Source organism: Macaca thibetana, chromosome 19 (genome assembly GCF_024542745.1).
Source record: "Macaca thibetana thibetana isolate TM-01 chromosome 19, ASM2454274v1, whole genome shotgun sequence".
Lineage (NCBI taxonomy): Eukaryota > Metazoa > Chordata > Mammalia > Primates > Cercopithecidae > Macaca > Macaca thibetana.
This window is the reverse complement of record NC_065596.1, coordinates 40,398,514-40,412,808: the sequence shown is the minus strand read 5'-3', so window position 1 is coordinate 40,412,808 and position 14,295 is coordinate 40,398,514. Positions and strand designations below refer to the sequence as shown.

Below are 14,295 nucleotides of genomic sequence, written 5' to 3'. Positions count from 1 at the left end.
TAAACGAATGGGGTAGGCCCTAGAGGTCAGATGTCTGGGTCCCCAGTGGGGCAGAATCCATGGCTCTTGAGGAGGTGGGGGAAGGGTTCTATCTGGAACCCTCTTGGATGGCCTGAAGTGATGCTGGGAGATTTAGCTACTGGCCTGCTAGGGAGGAAGCAGTTAAGTGGCTCTTCTGTCACCTGAGCTGGGCATCAAATGGCCGGGTCCAGGTTCCTCTTGGAAGGGGCGGAGCCAGACCTGTCCTGGGCCTCTCCTGCAGCCTCAGGCCCCTGTGACTACAGCGTAGGAGCTCTGGGACACCCTTGTCTAGGGAAGAGGTCTTACTGGCTGCCCTCACCTGACTTTGTGTCCCCAGGCCCCCAGCCATGGCCCTGTCCCTGCCTCTGGGCCCTAGACTTGGCTCAGAGCCCTTCAACCACCCCCCGGGAGCACCTAGGGAGCCGGACATTGTTGGATGCACCGTCTGCCCCGCATCCGGAGAGGAGGGCACGAGGTGGGGGCCTGGGCTTTGGAAGCTTGTTTCCAAGAGGGTAGGCGTGGTGGCAGGGGCCATATGAGGGTAGGAGGTGCCATGGCTGTGATCACCTGGGGACACAGGAGAGGCCGCCGGGGTTGGGGTGAGGGTAGGCTGAAAAGTGAGGTGTTGGGGTTGGGGTGAGGGTAGGCTGAAAAGTGAGGTGTTGAGACTCACCCAGTCACCGCCCCCTGCCTCCTAGCCCAGAGCAGGCCCAGACCCTGAGGCAGGACTCCTTGGACCCTCCTGAGCACTTCCAGGGTGGGCCAGGGGGCAATGAGCCTGCTGCTCAGCCCCCAAGATGGTCAACACCCTCTTCCTACAAGGACCCAGCTGGGGGCAAACACTGTGAGGTGAGCTGAGGTGACCCAGACCCCTTATGCCAGCCCTACCTCCTCTCTGTCCTCCGGAGTCTGGCCTCCACAGTGAGGACTGGGTGATGATTCTGGAAAGGTGTTGGGTGTCTGTAGGGGGAGGGACCCTCTGGAAAAGTGTTTCAATATCTGACCAACCAGGGAGACGTATTTTCTTTTTTTTTTTTCTTTTTTGAGATGGAGCCTCTCTGTTGCCTAGGCTGGAATGCAGTGGTGAGATCTCTGCTCACTGCAACCTCCGCCTCCCAGGTCCCACTGATTCTCCTGCCTCAGCCACCCAAGTAGCTGGGATTACAGGCGCATGCCACTGCACCTGGCTAATTTTTTGTATTTTTAGTAGAGATGGGGTTTCAACTTGTCGCCAGGCTAGTCTCAAACTCCCGACCTCAGGTGATCCGCCCGCCTCAGCCTCCCAAAGTGCTGGGATTACAGGCGTGAGCCATCGTGCCCAGCCATATTTCTTTTTTATTAAAAAAAGAAAAAAAAAATAGAGACGATGTCTCACCATGTTGCCCAGGCTGGTCTTTAACTCCTGATCCTCCGGCCTCGGCCTCCCAAAATGCTGGGGTTATAGGTGTGAACCACTGCACCTGGCTGAGAAGCATTTCATCATTGCACCTGATGTAGCCCCATTCTTCCGAGAATGGGTACCCCGGGGGGGTACCCAGCTCCGCTCCCTGTCCAGAGCCCCCGGGCCTCAAACATCCAAGTTTCCAGGAGCTATAAAACCTGGAGACCTTGAACTAGATGTCTCTCCTCAGGCCTGGCACCACTGGGAAGGCCCCCCAGTGGGAGCGACCCTGGTGCAGACAGACCTGGAGATGGACTGCCGCAGAGAAGTTTCCAGAAGCTTACAGAACGGGGTGGGGATGGGAGCAGGGGTGATATCTTGATTGGCCCACTGGTCCTGACCTGGCTCCTGTGTTCCCCAGCACCCCATCTCTGGCCTGGAGGTACTAGAGGCTGAGCAGGACAGCCTGCACCTGTGCCTGCTGGGGCTGGGCCGCCGGCTGCAGGACCTGGAGCAAGGCCCGGGGCGCTGGGCATTGGCCCAGAGTGGGATGGTGCAGCTGCAGGTAGGCAGGAGAGGCCAGGATGTGGGGGTGTGCAGGGCCCCAGCAGTGGGTGCCAGCTTTCCGGGATGGGAAATGGGTTGAGTGCATGTTCCAGGCCTGTGCGGAGGGGGTAACTCTAGGTTTTGGGTCTCTGGTGTGTGTGTGGGATGATGTCCAACCATGTGTCCTCAGGCCCTCCAGGCGGACCTACGAGGGGCAGCTGAGCGCGTGGAGGCGCTGCTAGCGTTTGGTGAGGGGCTGGCACAGCGGAGTGAGCCCAGGGCCTGGGCAGCCCTGGAGCAGATCCTGCGGGCCCTGGGAGCTTACCGAGACTCCATCTTCTGGCGGCTCTGGCAGCTGCAGGCCCAGCTGGTCAGCTACAGCCTGGTAGGGCCCATCCTGATACCCCTCACCCAAACCAGGCCCCAACCTCATAGCCTCCATGACCTCTGTCCTTTGACCCAGGTGTTCGAGGAGGCCAACACGCTGGACCAGGACTTGGAATTCGAGGGAGACTTGGACTGGCCAGCACGTGGTGGGGTCTGGGGGCCCTGGGCACCCAGTAGCCTCCCCACTTCCGCAGAGTTGGAGTGGGATCCGGCGGGGGACATTGGGGGTCTTGGGCCCTTGGGACAAAAGACAGCCTGGACACTAGGAGTGCCCTGTGAGCTGTGTGGCCACAGGGGCCCCCAGGGCAGGGGACAAGTCCTCGAGGTGAGAGCAGACCCCCTCGAGGGACCTCCTGCCAGGCACCCTGGGGACATCTCTGTGCACCTTCTAGCAGGATCCTGCCCTTCCAAGGAGGTGTCAGTGGCTCTGTCTCCCCCTCCATCTCTGTCTCTCAGTGTCTCCTTCTATCTCACTGTTTCGCTCTCTCTTGTCTCTTTCTACATCCTCAAGCCCGATCTCAAATTCACTCCTGAGGCCCCCAGATGATGCCCCATTCGCCTCCTGACTGTCCCAGTCTCTCCTGGTGCTGCCTGTTCAGGGAGGCCTGCCCTGACCTCCAAACATGAGCACTCCTAGTTTCTTACTTTATTTCCTAACAGCACTCACCACAGCTTGACTTTGTATATTTACTTATTTTTAAAAATTTTTATTTATTTTTTGAGACAGAGTCTCACTCTGTTGCCCAGGCTGGAGTATAGTGGTGTGATCTTGGCTTGCTGCAACCTCTGCTTCCCAGGTTCAAGTGATTCTCCTACCTTGGCCTCCCTAGTAGCTGGGATTACAGGTGTGCACCACCATTCCTGGCTAATTTTTGTATTTTTAGTAGAGATGGCGTTTCATCATGTTGGCCAGGCTGGTCTTGAACTCCTGACCTCAGGTGATCCACCCGCCTCGGCCTCCCAAAGTGCTAGGATTATAGGCATGAACCACCGCACCAGGCCGCAGTTACTTATTACGTTTTTTTTTTTTTTTTTGAGACGAAGTCTCACTCTTTCGCCCAGGCTGCAGTGCAGTGGCCGGATCTCAGCTCACTGCAAGCTCCGCCTCCCAGGTTTACACCATTCTCCTGCCTCAGCCTCCCGAGTAGCTGGGACTACAGGCGCCCGCCACCTCGCCCAGCTAGTTTTTTGTATTTTTTAGTAGAGACGGGGTTTCACCGTGTTAGCCAGGATGGTCTCAATCTCCTGACCTCATGGTCCGCCCGTCTCGGCCTCCCAAAGTGCTGGGATTACAGGCTTGAGCCACCGCGCCTGGCCTACTTATTAATTTATGGTCTGTCTCTCTCCTGTCAAATATAAGCTCCACGGAGGCCAGGAATTTGCCTATTTCCATCCCCACTGTGTCCTCAGCTCCTAGAACAGTTCCTGGCTTGTAATAGAAACTCATTACATATTTATTGAATGAATGAATAAATAATGTCTCTCCTCTCTTGGTTTCTTTGGCTCTGCCCATGTCTGTCTGTCCTGTGAGATCTCTCTGTTCCCCCAGAATCTCATCTCTATGACACCTCCTATCCTGGCCCTCCCCCAACCACATTTCTGTTTGTTGCTGGTTCTCCAGGAACCACACACCTCTCACTCCCGACAGGACATGCTGGAGTCTGGCCTCAGCTACCGGAAACACTTAGCAGGTCACCAAAGACGCTCCCTGCTCCGGAAGCCTCAGGTGAGCCAGTTCTCAAACAGGTGTAGCACTCAGGAATCTTGATGGCGAGTGACAGAAACCCAAGAAATGAAAAGGCACAAAAAAGGGAACGCTATTAAAAAATATATATATATAACGGAAAGGTCCAGGCACTGTTGAATTCAGAGCCTGAAATAACACCAGGGCCAGGCTGGGCACAGTGGCTCACACTTGTAATTCCAGCACTTTGGGAGGCCGAGGCAGGCGGATCACCTGAGGTCTGGAGTTCAAGACCAGCCTGGTCAACGTGGTGAAACCCCGTGTTTACTAAAACTATAAAAATTAGCCGAGCATGATGGCACATGCCTGTAATCCCAGCTACTCGGGAGGCTGAGGCAGGAGAATCACTTGAGCCCGGGAGGCAGAGGTTGTGGTGAGCTGAGATCACACCACTGCACTCCAGTCTGGGCGACATAGTGAGACCTTATCTCAATAAATAAATAAATAAATAAAAATTAAAAAAGAAATAACACCAAGGCTCCGTCCCTCCCTTTCTTGGGCTCTAAGTCCCCAAGGTGGCTTCCTTCTCAGCAAAATGGGTGCGCCAGTGGCTACACGGTCACTCCCACTGGTTTACCCACCCCAGGGGAGGGAGCGTGCCTCTGACCCTACTGACAGCTGCCAAAGTCCCAGGGCTGACTCCCACTCACCAGCTGAGGTCATGGGCTGCACCTTGAATAAACCAGAGTGCTCGGATTGGCCAGGTCTGGGTCACACCAATCATGGAAGTTGGGCAGGTGGGTGTCAGCTTCACCTGAACCTGAAGGTCTGGGAGTGGAAGGCGTGACAGCCTCCCACCTCCAATTGAGGCACTGTTACCAGAAAAAGAGGGATTGTGCTGGATGAAGGACAGACACAACCAGACATCCACTACGCTTGGAGATATTCCAAGTCCATGTGGGGTCCTGGGGATGAGGAGGTGCCAGGAAAGGAGGAGAAATAAGACCAGCCCTGTAGGTCTACAGTAGTAGGGTAAAGGCGACACGAAGTGTCACTTCTGGCTGGGCACTGTGGCTCACACCTGTGATCCCAACACTTTGGGAGGTCAAGGCAGGAGGCTTGCTTGAGGCCACATAGTGAGAACCGCCCCCACCCCTCATCTCTACAAATCATTAAACAAAAGTAAATGGTTGTAGTGGCATGTGCCTGTGGTCCCAGCTATTAGGGAGGCTGAGGTAAGAGGATCACCTGAGCCCAGGAGGCTGGGGCTGCCATGAGTCGTGATTGTGAAACCGCACTCCAGCCTGGGTGACTGAGCGAGACCCTGTCTCAAAAAATAATGTGTCAGCCAGGCGTGGTGGTTCATGCCTGTAATCCTAGCACTTTGGGAGGCCGAGGCAGGCGGATCACTTGAGGTCAGGAGTTTGAGACCAGCCTGGCCAACATGGTGAAACCCCATCTCTACTAAAAACACAAAAATGAGCCGGGAGTGGTGCCACCTGTAGTCCCAGCTACTCAGGAGGCTGAGGCAGGAGAATCGCTTGAACCCGGGAGGCGGAAGTTGCAGTGAGCTGAGATTGAGCCATTGAACTCCAGCGTGGGTGACAAGAGACTCCGTCTCAAAATAAGTGTCATTTCTATCCACTCTGCTGCTGGCTGCTCTCCCTCCTTAGGACAAGAAGAGGCAAGCATCTCCCCATCTCCAGGACATGAGGCTGGAGGGGAATCCCCGGTGAGGTGCCTGAGAGATGGGACTAGGGTGTGGGGGACAGAGCTCCTAGCGGCAGCCCACCTGTATGTTTAACACTGCATTTCCCTTCACAGGGCCCCCGATCCTGCATCCAGGCGGCCCCTGACCTTCCTGCTTATCCTCTTCCTCCTCTTCCTCCTCCTGGTGGGTGCCATGTTTCTCCTGCCCGTGTCAGGAGGCCCCTGCTGCTCTAACGCCCGAATACCCAGGACACCCTACCTGGTGCTCAGCTATGTCAATGGTCTTCCCCCAGTCTGATGTGTGTAATAAATGGTCACTGTCAAAGGATGTGTGAGGATACTAGGTGCCTGCGTACCCGGAATCTAGGATGTGGTCTGGATATGTCTGGATGGACCCTTTTGCCTTGAGGACAGAACACACAGAACCGCATCAGCCCATCTTGGGTGGGGCTGCTCCAGACTCTGACACAGTCAAGTACCAGTTCTTAATTCAGGCGTGGCAGGGGACTCTGGACGTGAGCTCAGGAAGGGAGAAAGCCAATACTGGGTGAGTTACTAGTTGCTGCTCTGGGCACCTGGGGTGTCATCCCATTGCTGGTTGCACCCTAGGGACAAAGAAGTTGTGGCTTTTTTTTTTTTTTTTTTTGAGATAAGAGTTTCACTCTTGCCTAGGCTGGAGTGCAATGGTACAATTTCAGTTCACTGCAAACTCCGCCGCCAGGATTCAAGTGATTCTCCTGCCTTAGACTCCAGAGTAGCTGAGATTATAGGCATGTGCCACCACATCAGGCTAGTTTTTTTTTTTTTTTTTTTTTGAGACAGGGTCTCGCTCTGTCACCCAGACTTGAGTGCAAAGGCATGATATCGGCTCATTGCAACCTCTGCCTCCTGGGTTCAAGAGATTCTCTGGCCTCACCCTCCCAAGTAGCTGGTACTACAGGCATGTGCCACCACACCTGGCTAATGTTTGTATTTTTACAAATCCTTTGAACCTGGGAGGCGGAGCTTGCAGTGAGCCGAAATCGTGTCACTGCACTCCAGCCTGGGTGACAGAGCAAGACTCTGTCTCAAAATAAATAAATTAAAAAAAAAAAAAAAAAGCAAGCAACTTCATTTGGAGAGACAGCAAACCAAGAAGATGGCAGACTAGTGTCCTAAAGAACCATCTCAAGTTAGTATAAGTTTTAGGTTTCTTTTTATGCTAGAGAAGGGTGTTGAGGTTAGGTGACCAATGACTGTAGACATCTGGATGCCAGCAAGAGTCCAGAAGAAAACTTCTTTGACTATGTAGGTCAGGTCACCATATTCTTGTAAATCTCTAGTATAACATTGTTACTTGTGTGTACAGTTTCCTGATCTCCTGGTGGCGTGGTTAGTTTTGGGAAAGGGACAGCTATTTTTTTAAAGTTGAGCTATAAACTAAATTCTTCCTATAATTAACTGGTCTACACACAAAGCTAAGCAGAAGCTTTTAACCTAAAGGATGTTACTGCAGGGCGTCAGAGGCAAACTGCAGTCAGTCATGCTAAGCCTCCCACCACTGTGACACACACACCCCATCAATTTAGCAGTCAACAGTAGAGTCATTGTTCTTCTGTAGTTCCAACCAAAGTCCCAAGGCTGGCTCCTCTGGCTTCTGTCACATGCTCCACCTTTGCTGGGGGCTGCAGTCAGCCCCACCTAAACCATGTGGACTGAAAATGGCAGAAGGGTGGGTCTCCAAAGAGTATCAAGTTGTTGCTACTAGAAGAGGGGAACAGACACTGATGGGGTGGGGGAAGCTGCAGATTCTGGGAGAGACTCCAGGTTCAGGGAAAAGTCACCATGCAAACCAGATTTGTCCTGTTTCAAAGGCCTGGTTGAGACTCTGGCATCAACCAAAGAGGAGGCATGGTCCCCCTGAGATCACCAGCAAATAGGGGGAGCAGTCTTGGCAATATTGCCCCAATAGGCCCGGTAATGGAGCACATCTGTGTCATTCGTTCATTTAACAAATATTAACTGTCTGCTGTGAGTCAGGTCCTGGTCAAGGAGCAGAGACAAGACAGTGAACAAGACGGTGCCTCTGGTGCCTCTGGAGCTAGCTGACATTCTACTTGGGGAAATTGACAATAACTAAAAGAAATAAGTGAAATATGTAGTGGTCACAGGGTGGTAAGTGATGAGGAGAAAAATAAAGTGAGCAAGAGGCGGGGGGGCACAACTAAAACAATGTGGTTGAAGGCATCAGGGAGTCAGTAGAATGGAGCCACTATGTTAAAATTTCGCCACGAGAGCAGATTGTAGTGAGGAAACAGGCCATGGGGACTCAGAATAGTGCTGTCCAATAGAAATTGAATGTGAGGCCGGGCATGGTGGCTCATGCCTGTAATCCCAACACTTTGGGAGGCCAAGGCAGGTGGATCACTTGAGGTCAGGAGTTCAAGACCAGCCTGGTCAACATGAAGAAACCCCGTCTCTACTAAAGATACAAAAATTAGCCGGGCATGGTGGCAGGTGCCTGTAATCCCACCTACTCGGGAGGCTGAGGCAGGAGAATCACTTGAACCCAGGAGGCGGAAGTTGTAGTGAGCCAAGACCATGCCACTACACTCCAGCCTGGGTGACAGAATGAGACTCTGTCTCAAAAAAAAAAAAAAAAAAAAAGAAAAAGAATAGAATGTGAGCCACAAATGTAGTTACAAATTTTCTAGCAGTCACATTAAAACAGTAAAAATGAATTTTAATAATTTATATTCTATTTAACCTGTCTAAAATATTATCACTTCAATATGTAGTCAATACAAAAATAATGAGATCTTTTACAATCTGTTTTTCTTACTAAGTCTTTGAAATCTAGTGTGTATTTCACACTTACAGCACATCTTAATTCAGACGCCAAATTTTTAACAGATAAAATGCAATACAGTCCTACTAAAACAATGAAGTCGTGTAATAAAAAATATTTTACATTCAAAATACTTTCACATTACATTTACATTTAAATTACTTCAATTTTAAAATTTAGGCTGAGGATAGCAGCGCAAGCCCTATGTTGCCCAGGCTGGTCTCGAACTCCCAGGCTTAAGTGATCGGCCCACCTCCCCAAGTGCTGGGAAACCTTTTAAAACTAGAACAAACTGCCATATGCCCTTACCCAGATTCACCAGTGGTTAACACTTTGCTTCATGTGATTTACCATCCATACCCTTGCTAATATATTTATATCAGTGCATATGTTTTGGAACCATTTGAGAGTAAGTTGCAGACACGAGGCCTTTTTACTCCTACATTCTTCAGCGTGTATGTCTTAAGAACAAGGCCATTCTCTCACACAATTACAGTAGTTATCAAAATCAGAAAATTTAACAACTCAGTTCTATTTTTAACTCAATCTGTAGTCTAAATGACTCTAATCCCTGTATGTCTTTTATAGTGATTTTCTTAGATCAGGGGATTTCTTGTTTAACAGATGGGTCAAGGGATTGAGAAACATTGACCCTGTGCCTTAGCAGAGTAAAAAACAGAACAGCAGCCCAGGGCTGCTTCACGCATATAATCCCAGCAATCTGGGAGGCCAGGGCAGGCGGATCACTTCAAGAGTTCGAGACTAGCCTGGCCAACGTGGTTGAAACCCCATGTCTACTAAAAATACAAAAAAAATTTAAAAAATTAAAAAATAGCTGGGAATGGTGGCGGGTGCCTATAATCCCAGCTACTCACCAGGGGTGGGTGGGGGGCAGGCGCTGAGGCAGGAGGAGTGCTTGAACCTGGGAGGCGGAAGTTGCAATGAGCCAAGATTGCGCCACTGCACTCCAACCTGGGCAACAGAGTGAGGCTTTGTCTCAAAAAAGCAAACAAAAAAGCAGAGCAGCAGACGCACACAGAGGGTCAGCAGAGAACTGGGCACTGGTCCATGCTTGACACATAAGCATCCTCGGAGCCAAGGACTCGGGTGATGGTTTATCTGGGATGTGATCCCAGGAAGCACGAGTGGGGAAGAGACAGGGCAGGCGGAAAGCCAAAAACAGTGCTCACACCACTGTGGGCAACTGGGGGTCCATCCCACAGGGTACCTCTGAGGAACCCTGCAGAACACATGTTCCACCAGAGGACAGGTGCTCATCCAGTGACTGCTGCCCCCTACAGGCTGAGGGTTGCCTCTGAGGACATTAACCCACCTCCCAGGACTCTCAGGAAGCCCTCAGGCAGAGCAACAAGAGATGCAGGGGCTCAGGGTAGGAGGCTGCAACCTCCTGAGAACCTGCTTCTGCAGCTGCAAGTGAACCCAAGAGGGCAGGAGGGCCATGGGTGGGGGTCAGGCCTCATCATCTGCTGTCACAACAGGGTTTTTTGGGGGTTTTTTTTTGAGATAGAGTCTCACTCTCGTCAGGCCTCATCATCTGTTGTCACAACAGGGTTTTTTGGGGGTTTTCTTTGAGATAGAGTCTCACTCTTGTTGCCCAGACTGGCGTGGTGGTGCATGCCTGTAATCCCAGCTACTCAGGAGGCGGAGGCAGAAGAATTGCTTGAACCTGCGAGGCAGAGGTTGCAGTGAGCAGAGATCGCACCATTGCACTTCAGCCGGGGCAACAAGAGTGAAACTCTGTCTCAAAAATAAATACAATAAAATAAAATAAAGAATAAAAATATTAGCTGGGTGTGGTGGTGCACGCCTGTAGTCTCAGCTACTCAGAAGGCTGAGGTGGGAGGATCACTTGAGCCTGGGAAGCTTAGGCTGCAGTGAGCTGTGCCACTGTACTCCACTCTGGGTGACAGAGACCCTGTCTAAAAAAAAAAAGTTAGATCACTCACCTGTGATCACATACTCAGTAAGTATGGGAGCTGGGATTCAAACCCTGCCTTCCCATTCCCGGGTCCGTGCTCTTAGCCATTGCTCACCTGTACAGCTCCTCCCTCAAATCAGGCATTCCTCCATCCTCTCCACTGGGCAAATCTCACTCATCTGTAACACCCAGGTTAACGTGTCTTCCCTTCCGACCCAGGATGCCTGGCCCCACTGGAAACTTGATCCCTGCCTGCAGCCCTGCCAGGAGCTCCAATCCTGGGGCTTGTCAGGGTTCAAGATCATGGAGCCAGGAGTGAGGGGGTGGCAGGAGATGCAGCTGGAGATGTAATTAGGGGGGCTGGATGGGTAGGACCCCATTGGTCTTTGGCTTTTACTTTGAGATGGAGCCAGGAAACAACATGATCACCCTGATGGAAGCAATTGAGGCTGAGAGAGATGAATGAGGTGGCTGAGGTCCCATGGTGAGGACAAACCTGAGACAAAGCTGAAGTAGAAGCCACGAGCAAGTAAACCCACAGCCTTGTGCCTGGGGCACGCCAGGCCCCAGCTGAGACCCTGCATTTCTTCCTTTTGCCCCCTCCAGGCCTTTCCCCACACTGGTCTTTTATTTTATTTTATTTTTATTTATTTATTTTTTTTTGAGACGTAGTCTCACTCTGTTGCCCAGGCTGGAGTACAATGGTGTGATCTTGGCTCATTGCAACCTGTACCTCCAGGGTTCAAGCGATTCTCCTGCCTTAGCCTCCTGAGTAGCTGGGATTACTGGTGCCCACTACCACGCCTGGCTAATTTTTGTATTTTTAGTAGAGACGGGGTTTCACCATATTGGCCAGGCTGGTCATGAACTCCTGACCTTGCGATCTGCCCACCTTGGCCTCCAAAAGTGCTGGGATTACAGGCGTGAGCCACCGCGCCCAGCCTTGGTCTTCGTGCCTAGAAGCCTATCCTGGCAATTAATTCTTCAAATTCCAATTCTACTTTATAACCATTTGGGCATGTGGCTCCCCCACTAGGATTAGAACAGCGACTGTTTCTCTTCCATCCATCCTCCCTTTGGTCTGAGGTCTATGCTCCTTACCTGTGGTCCTCCTCCCCACAGCTACATCCACAAGAACTCATTTCCACTTACTTAACTGACATGGGTGCAAATACAGCTCAGTGATGCAAACTGCATCCCTCCACAGAATGTCTAGGGCAGGCCCATATGGGGACACAGGAGGGAGTATACCTGTGATCTATGGGGTTCATCTCCCCTCCCCTGCCCCAGGCCTTGTCGTTCATTGTAGCTGAGGCTGGACCCTTCAGCTGCGTTTGAGAAATTTCCAGGTCTGAGACCCCCACTACTGCCTCAGAGGCTTTGAGCCAGTTCTCAGCTCCACCATTTCCTGTCCCACACAAAGATGTTAAACAACTTGCCCTCCATTAGGGAGCCAACTGGGGTATCTTTGGGGGTTAAGCCAGGATGAACCCCCTCCACAAATCTGCCCAGGGGAGAGAACTATGCTGCTTCAATCAATGTGCCAGTCTAGAGGACTCCGGAGGGAGTCAGATTCCCACACCTATTACCTCCCAGATGGTCCCTTCCAGGTGTCTGTGTGTGTGTGCAGTGGTGGTGGTGGTGGTTGGGGGGGGTGTTTCAAAAATCCTCAAATATATAAAAGCTTTAAGACCACCAACAGGAAAGTAGACATATCCCCAATTTTATTCCCTTTGTCCAACATTCTGAGAGGGAAGGGGCAAATGAGTCAACGTTGCCCCTCAAAACCATCAAGTAGGGCCCTTTAGTTGATCAACCAGGGTGACAGACTGCTAGCCCCTTCCTCGTGGTCCTGGCTTGTCACAATTAATGGGGGAAAGTTTTCCCAAAGGGGATTCCGGGCTTCTCACCGCTTGATCAGGGAACCTTCCCAATACTTTCTCAGCAAAAAGTCTGCACTTCTCAGAGTTAAATATAGGAGAGGGGAGACTCGAGGAGCCAGAGGTGGGTGTGTTCTCAGGGGTCAAGAGAAGGGTGTCTCAGGCTCTCCCTATCCAGCAGGGGGCGTCCTGGCTCCCCGTACCTTCGGGCAAGTAGCTCTCGGCTTGACACTGTCCAGCCCGCCGGCGTCCCAGGCCGCCCCAAGCCCTCATGGGGGAGGAGCGCCGACCTGTCTCCAAGCACCGGAAAAGGTGGGCCTCTCTTGCCGTCCATCATGAGGCTCTCTAGGCCCCCTGCGTCGCCAAGGGGCAGTCTCTGACATCCCCAATTCGTCGAGCTAGTCTCTCGAGATCTCTCACCTTAGGCGGGTTCCCCAGGCCCCCCACGCAGTCAGGCGAGCCTCCTGGCTCCACCACGCCATCGAGCGAGTTCGGCTCTTCGCCAGTCACCGTCCGTCGGGCCGGGTCTCCGGTGCCCCCGTGCTGTCGTGGGGGTTCCTTGGACCGTCGCCGTCGTCAGGCTGGGAACCCACGCCGCCAGGCTCCTCGGTCGGGGCCCGCGGGCGTACGAAGGCGCCCATGGCGGTGGCGTGGCCCGAGCGTAGCAGCTGCAGCTGGCGCCGCCCGCGGCGGTACAGGTACTCGATGCGCAGCACGTCGGAGCGCGGCAGGCCCGCGTGCTGCCGGAACTCGGCCCGCACTCGCGCCTCGGCGCCCGGTTTCCCGCGTCCGGCACGCAGCAGATCGCGGTACAGGCTCAGAACCTGCCTCTGCAGCCGGCTGTGCCGGCTCATGACCGCGGCTAGGCAGAGACGCTCAGCAAACTCCCTGCTAACCGCCGAGCCGCCACACAGCGAACCAAGGCCAAAGGGCAAAGCCACAGCCACTTCCGCCCTGCGCTTCCCTTGGCCCCCAACTCCCGCCTCCCGCCATCCGGCGCTGCCGCGTCTGATTGGCTGTCGTTGCTGTTGCACCACAGCGGGCTGGGAGAAGTGGGCGGAGTCTCTGGTCGCGGCCTCCCCTGTAGGGAACACGTGTTCTTGAAGGGACAGCAGTTCTGGGGATCCTGGCACCTGCGTGTCGTAGGAGGAGGTCGCTATGTGTTCGGACTCCTAGGTCTTGGGTCGGAGGGAACAGAGGGTCCTGACCTAACTCCTGCGTTCTGGGAGAAGAGGAAGCTAGGGTTTTTTTGTTTGTTTTTTTGTGACGGGGTCTCGCTGTGTCGCCCAGGCTGGAGTGCAGTGGCGCGATCTTGGCTCACTGCAGCCTCGAACTCCTGGGCCCAAGCGATCCTCCCACCTCAACTTCCCGAGTAGCTGGAACCACAGGTGCGCGCAACCGCGCCCCCTATTTTATTATTATTATTATTTGCAGAGATGGGGTCTCGCTATGTTGCCCAGGATGGCCTCGAACTCCTGGGCTCAAACGATTCTCAGCCTCCCAAAGTGTTGGGATTCCAGGCGTGAGCCACCGCGGCCTGCTACGGGTTCGGACTTTGGGTCCCAACGGCACGGAGCACTGGGAGAGACACTGGGCACAAGCGTGCTCTTGCCGTCAGTTACTGATTGAAACCATCTCGGGAAGTTCCATGCGTTCCCTCGTCCGGGGCAGGTCTGTGTCTGGGGTCCCAGCCCTAGGCACGTGCAGAGGGACGAGTCCCCGTAGGGAAATGGCTCTCGGCCGGTTGGACAGGCTTCTCCGTGCTAGGGGAAGACAAGCAGAGGGGGTGTGGGCGCCAAGCCCCCAGAGGCAGCGTGTGGCTCTAGGAGCTGGGTTGGTCGCGCCCTCTGCAGGTGGGAGTCGGGGCACTGGGCAGCGGTGTTTGGGTCCTCACGGACTGTTAAAGCCGGGAGTCTGGGA

At 53.2% G+C, this 14,295-nt stretch overlaps 3 protein-coding genes across 4 annotated transcripts in view; 1 reads left to right on the top strand and 2 right to left on the bottom strand.

Moving 5' to 3' along the window:
- TBCB (tubulin folding cofactor B) overlaps positions 1 to 14,295 on the bottom strand; it is a 188,056-nt gene that overhangs the window by 119,490 nt on the left and 54,271 nt on the right. The gene's annotated exons all lie outside the window — the stretch shown is intronic.
- SYNE4 (spectrin repeat containing nuclear envelope family member 4) lies at positions 215 to 6,054 on the top strand. The gene is made up of 7 exons (XM_050769396.1): positions 215 to 496; positions 720 to 870; positions 1,824 to 1,967; positions 2,139 to 2,660; positions 3,957 to 4,061; positions 5,693 to 5,751; positions 5,844 to 6,054. Exons 1-7 carry the CDS (start codon positions 369 to 371, stop codon positions 6,025 to 6,027), a joined length of 1,293 nt encoding a protein of 430 aa, XP_050625353.1. The 5' UTR covers positions 215 to 368; the 3' UTR covers positions 6,028 to 6,054.
- Positions 12,203 to 13,357, bottom strand: SDHAF1 (succinate dehydrogenase complex assembly factor 1). The gene has a single exon (XM_050769360.1). The coding sequence runs from the start codon at positions 13,227 to 13,229 to the stop codon at positions 12,882 to 12,884; it is 348 nt and encodes a 115-aa protein (XP_050625317.1). The 5' UTR covers positions 13,230 to 13,357; the 3' UTR covers positions 12,203 to 12,881.

Excerpts from the sequence above, each read along its gene's own strand:
- SYNE4 (XM_050769396.1), top strand. The coding sequence starts at position 369 with ATGGCCCTGTCCCTGCCTCTGGGCCCTAGACTTGGCTCAGAGCCCTTC. Across the intron at positions 871-1,823 it reads CTGGGGGCAAACACTGTGAG|CACCCCATCTCTGGCCTGGA; the intron begins GTGAGCTGAGGT and ends TGTGTTCCCCAG. Across the intron at positions 5,752-5,843 it reads AGGCTGGAGGGGAATCCCCG|GGCCCCCGATCCTGCATCCA; the intron begins GTGAGGTGCCTG and ends TTCCCTTCACAG.
- SDHAF1 (XM_050769360.1), bottom strand. The coding sequence starts at position 13,229 with ATGAGCCGGCACAGCCGGCTGCAGAGGCAGGTTCTGAGCCTGTACCGC.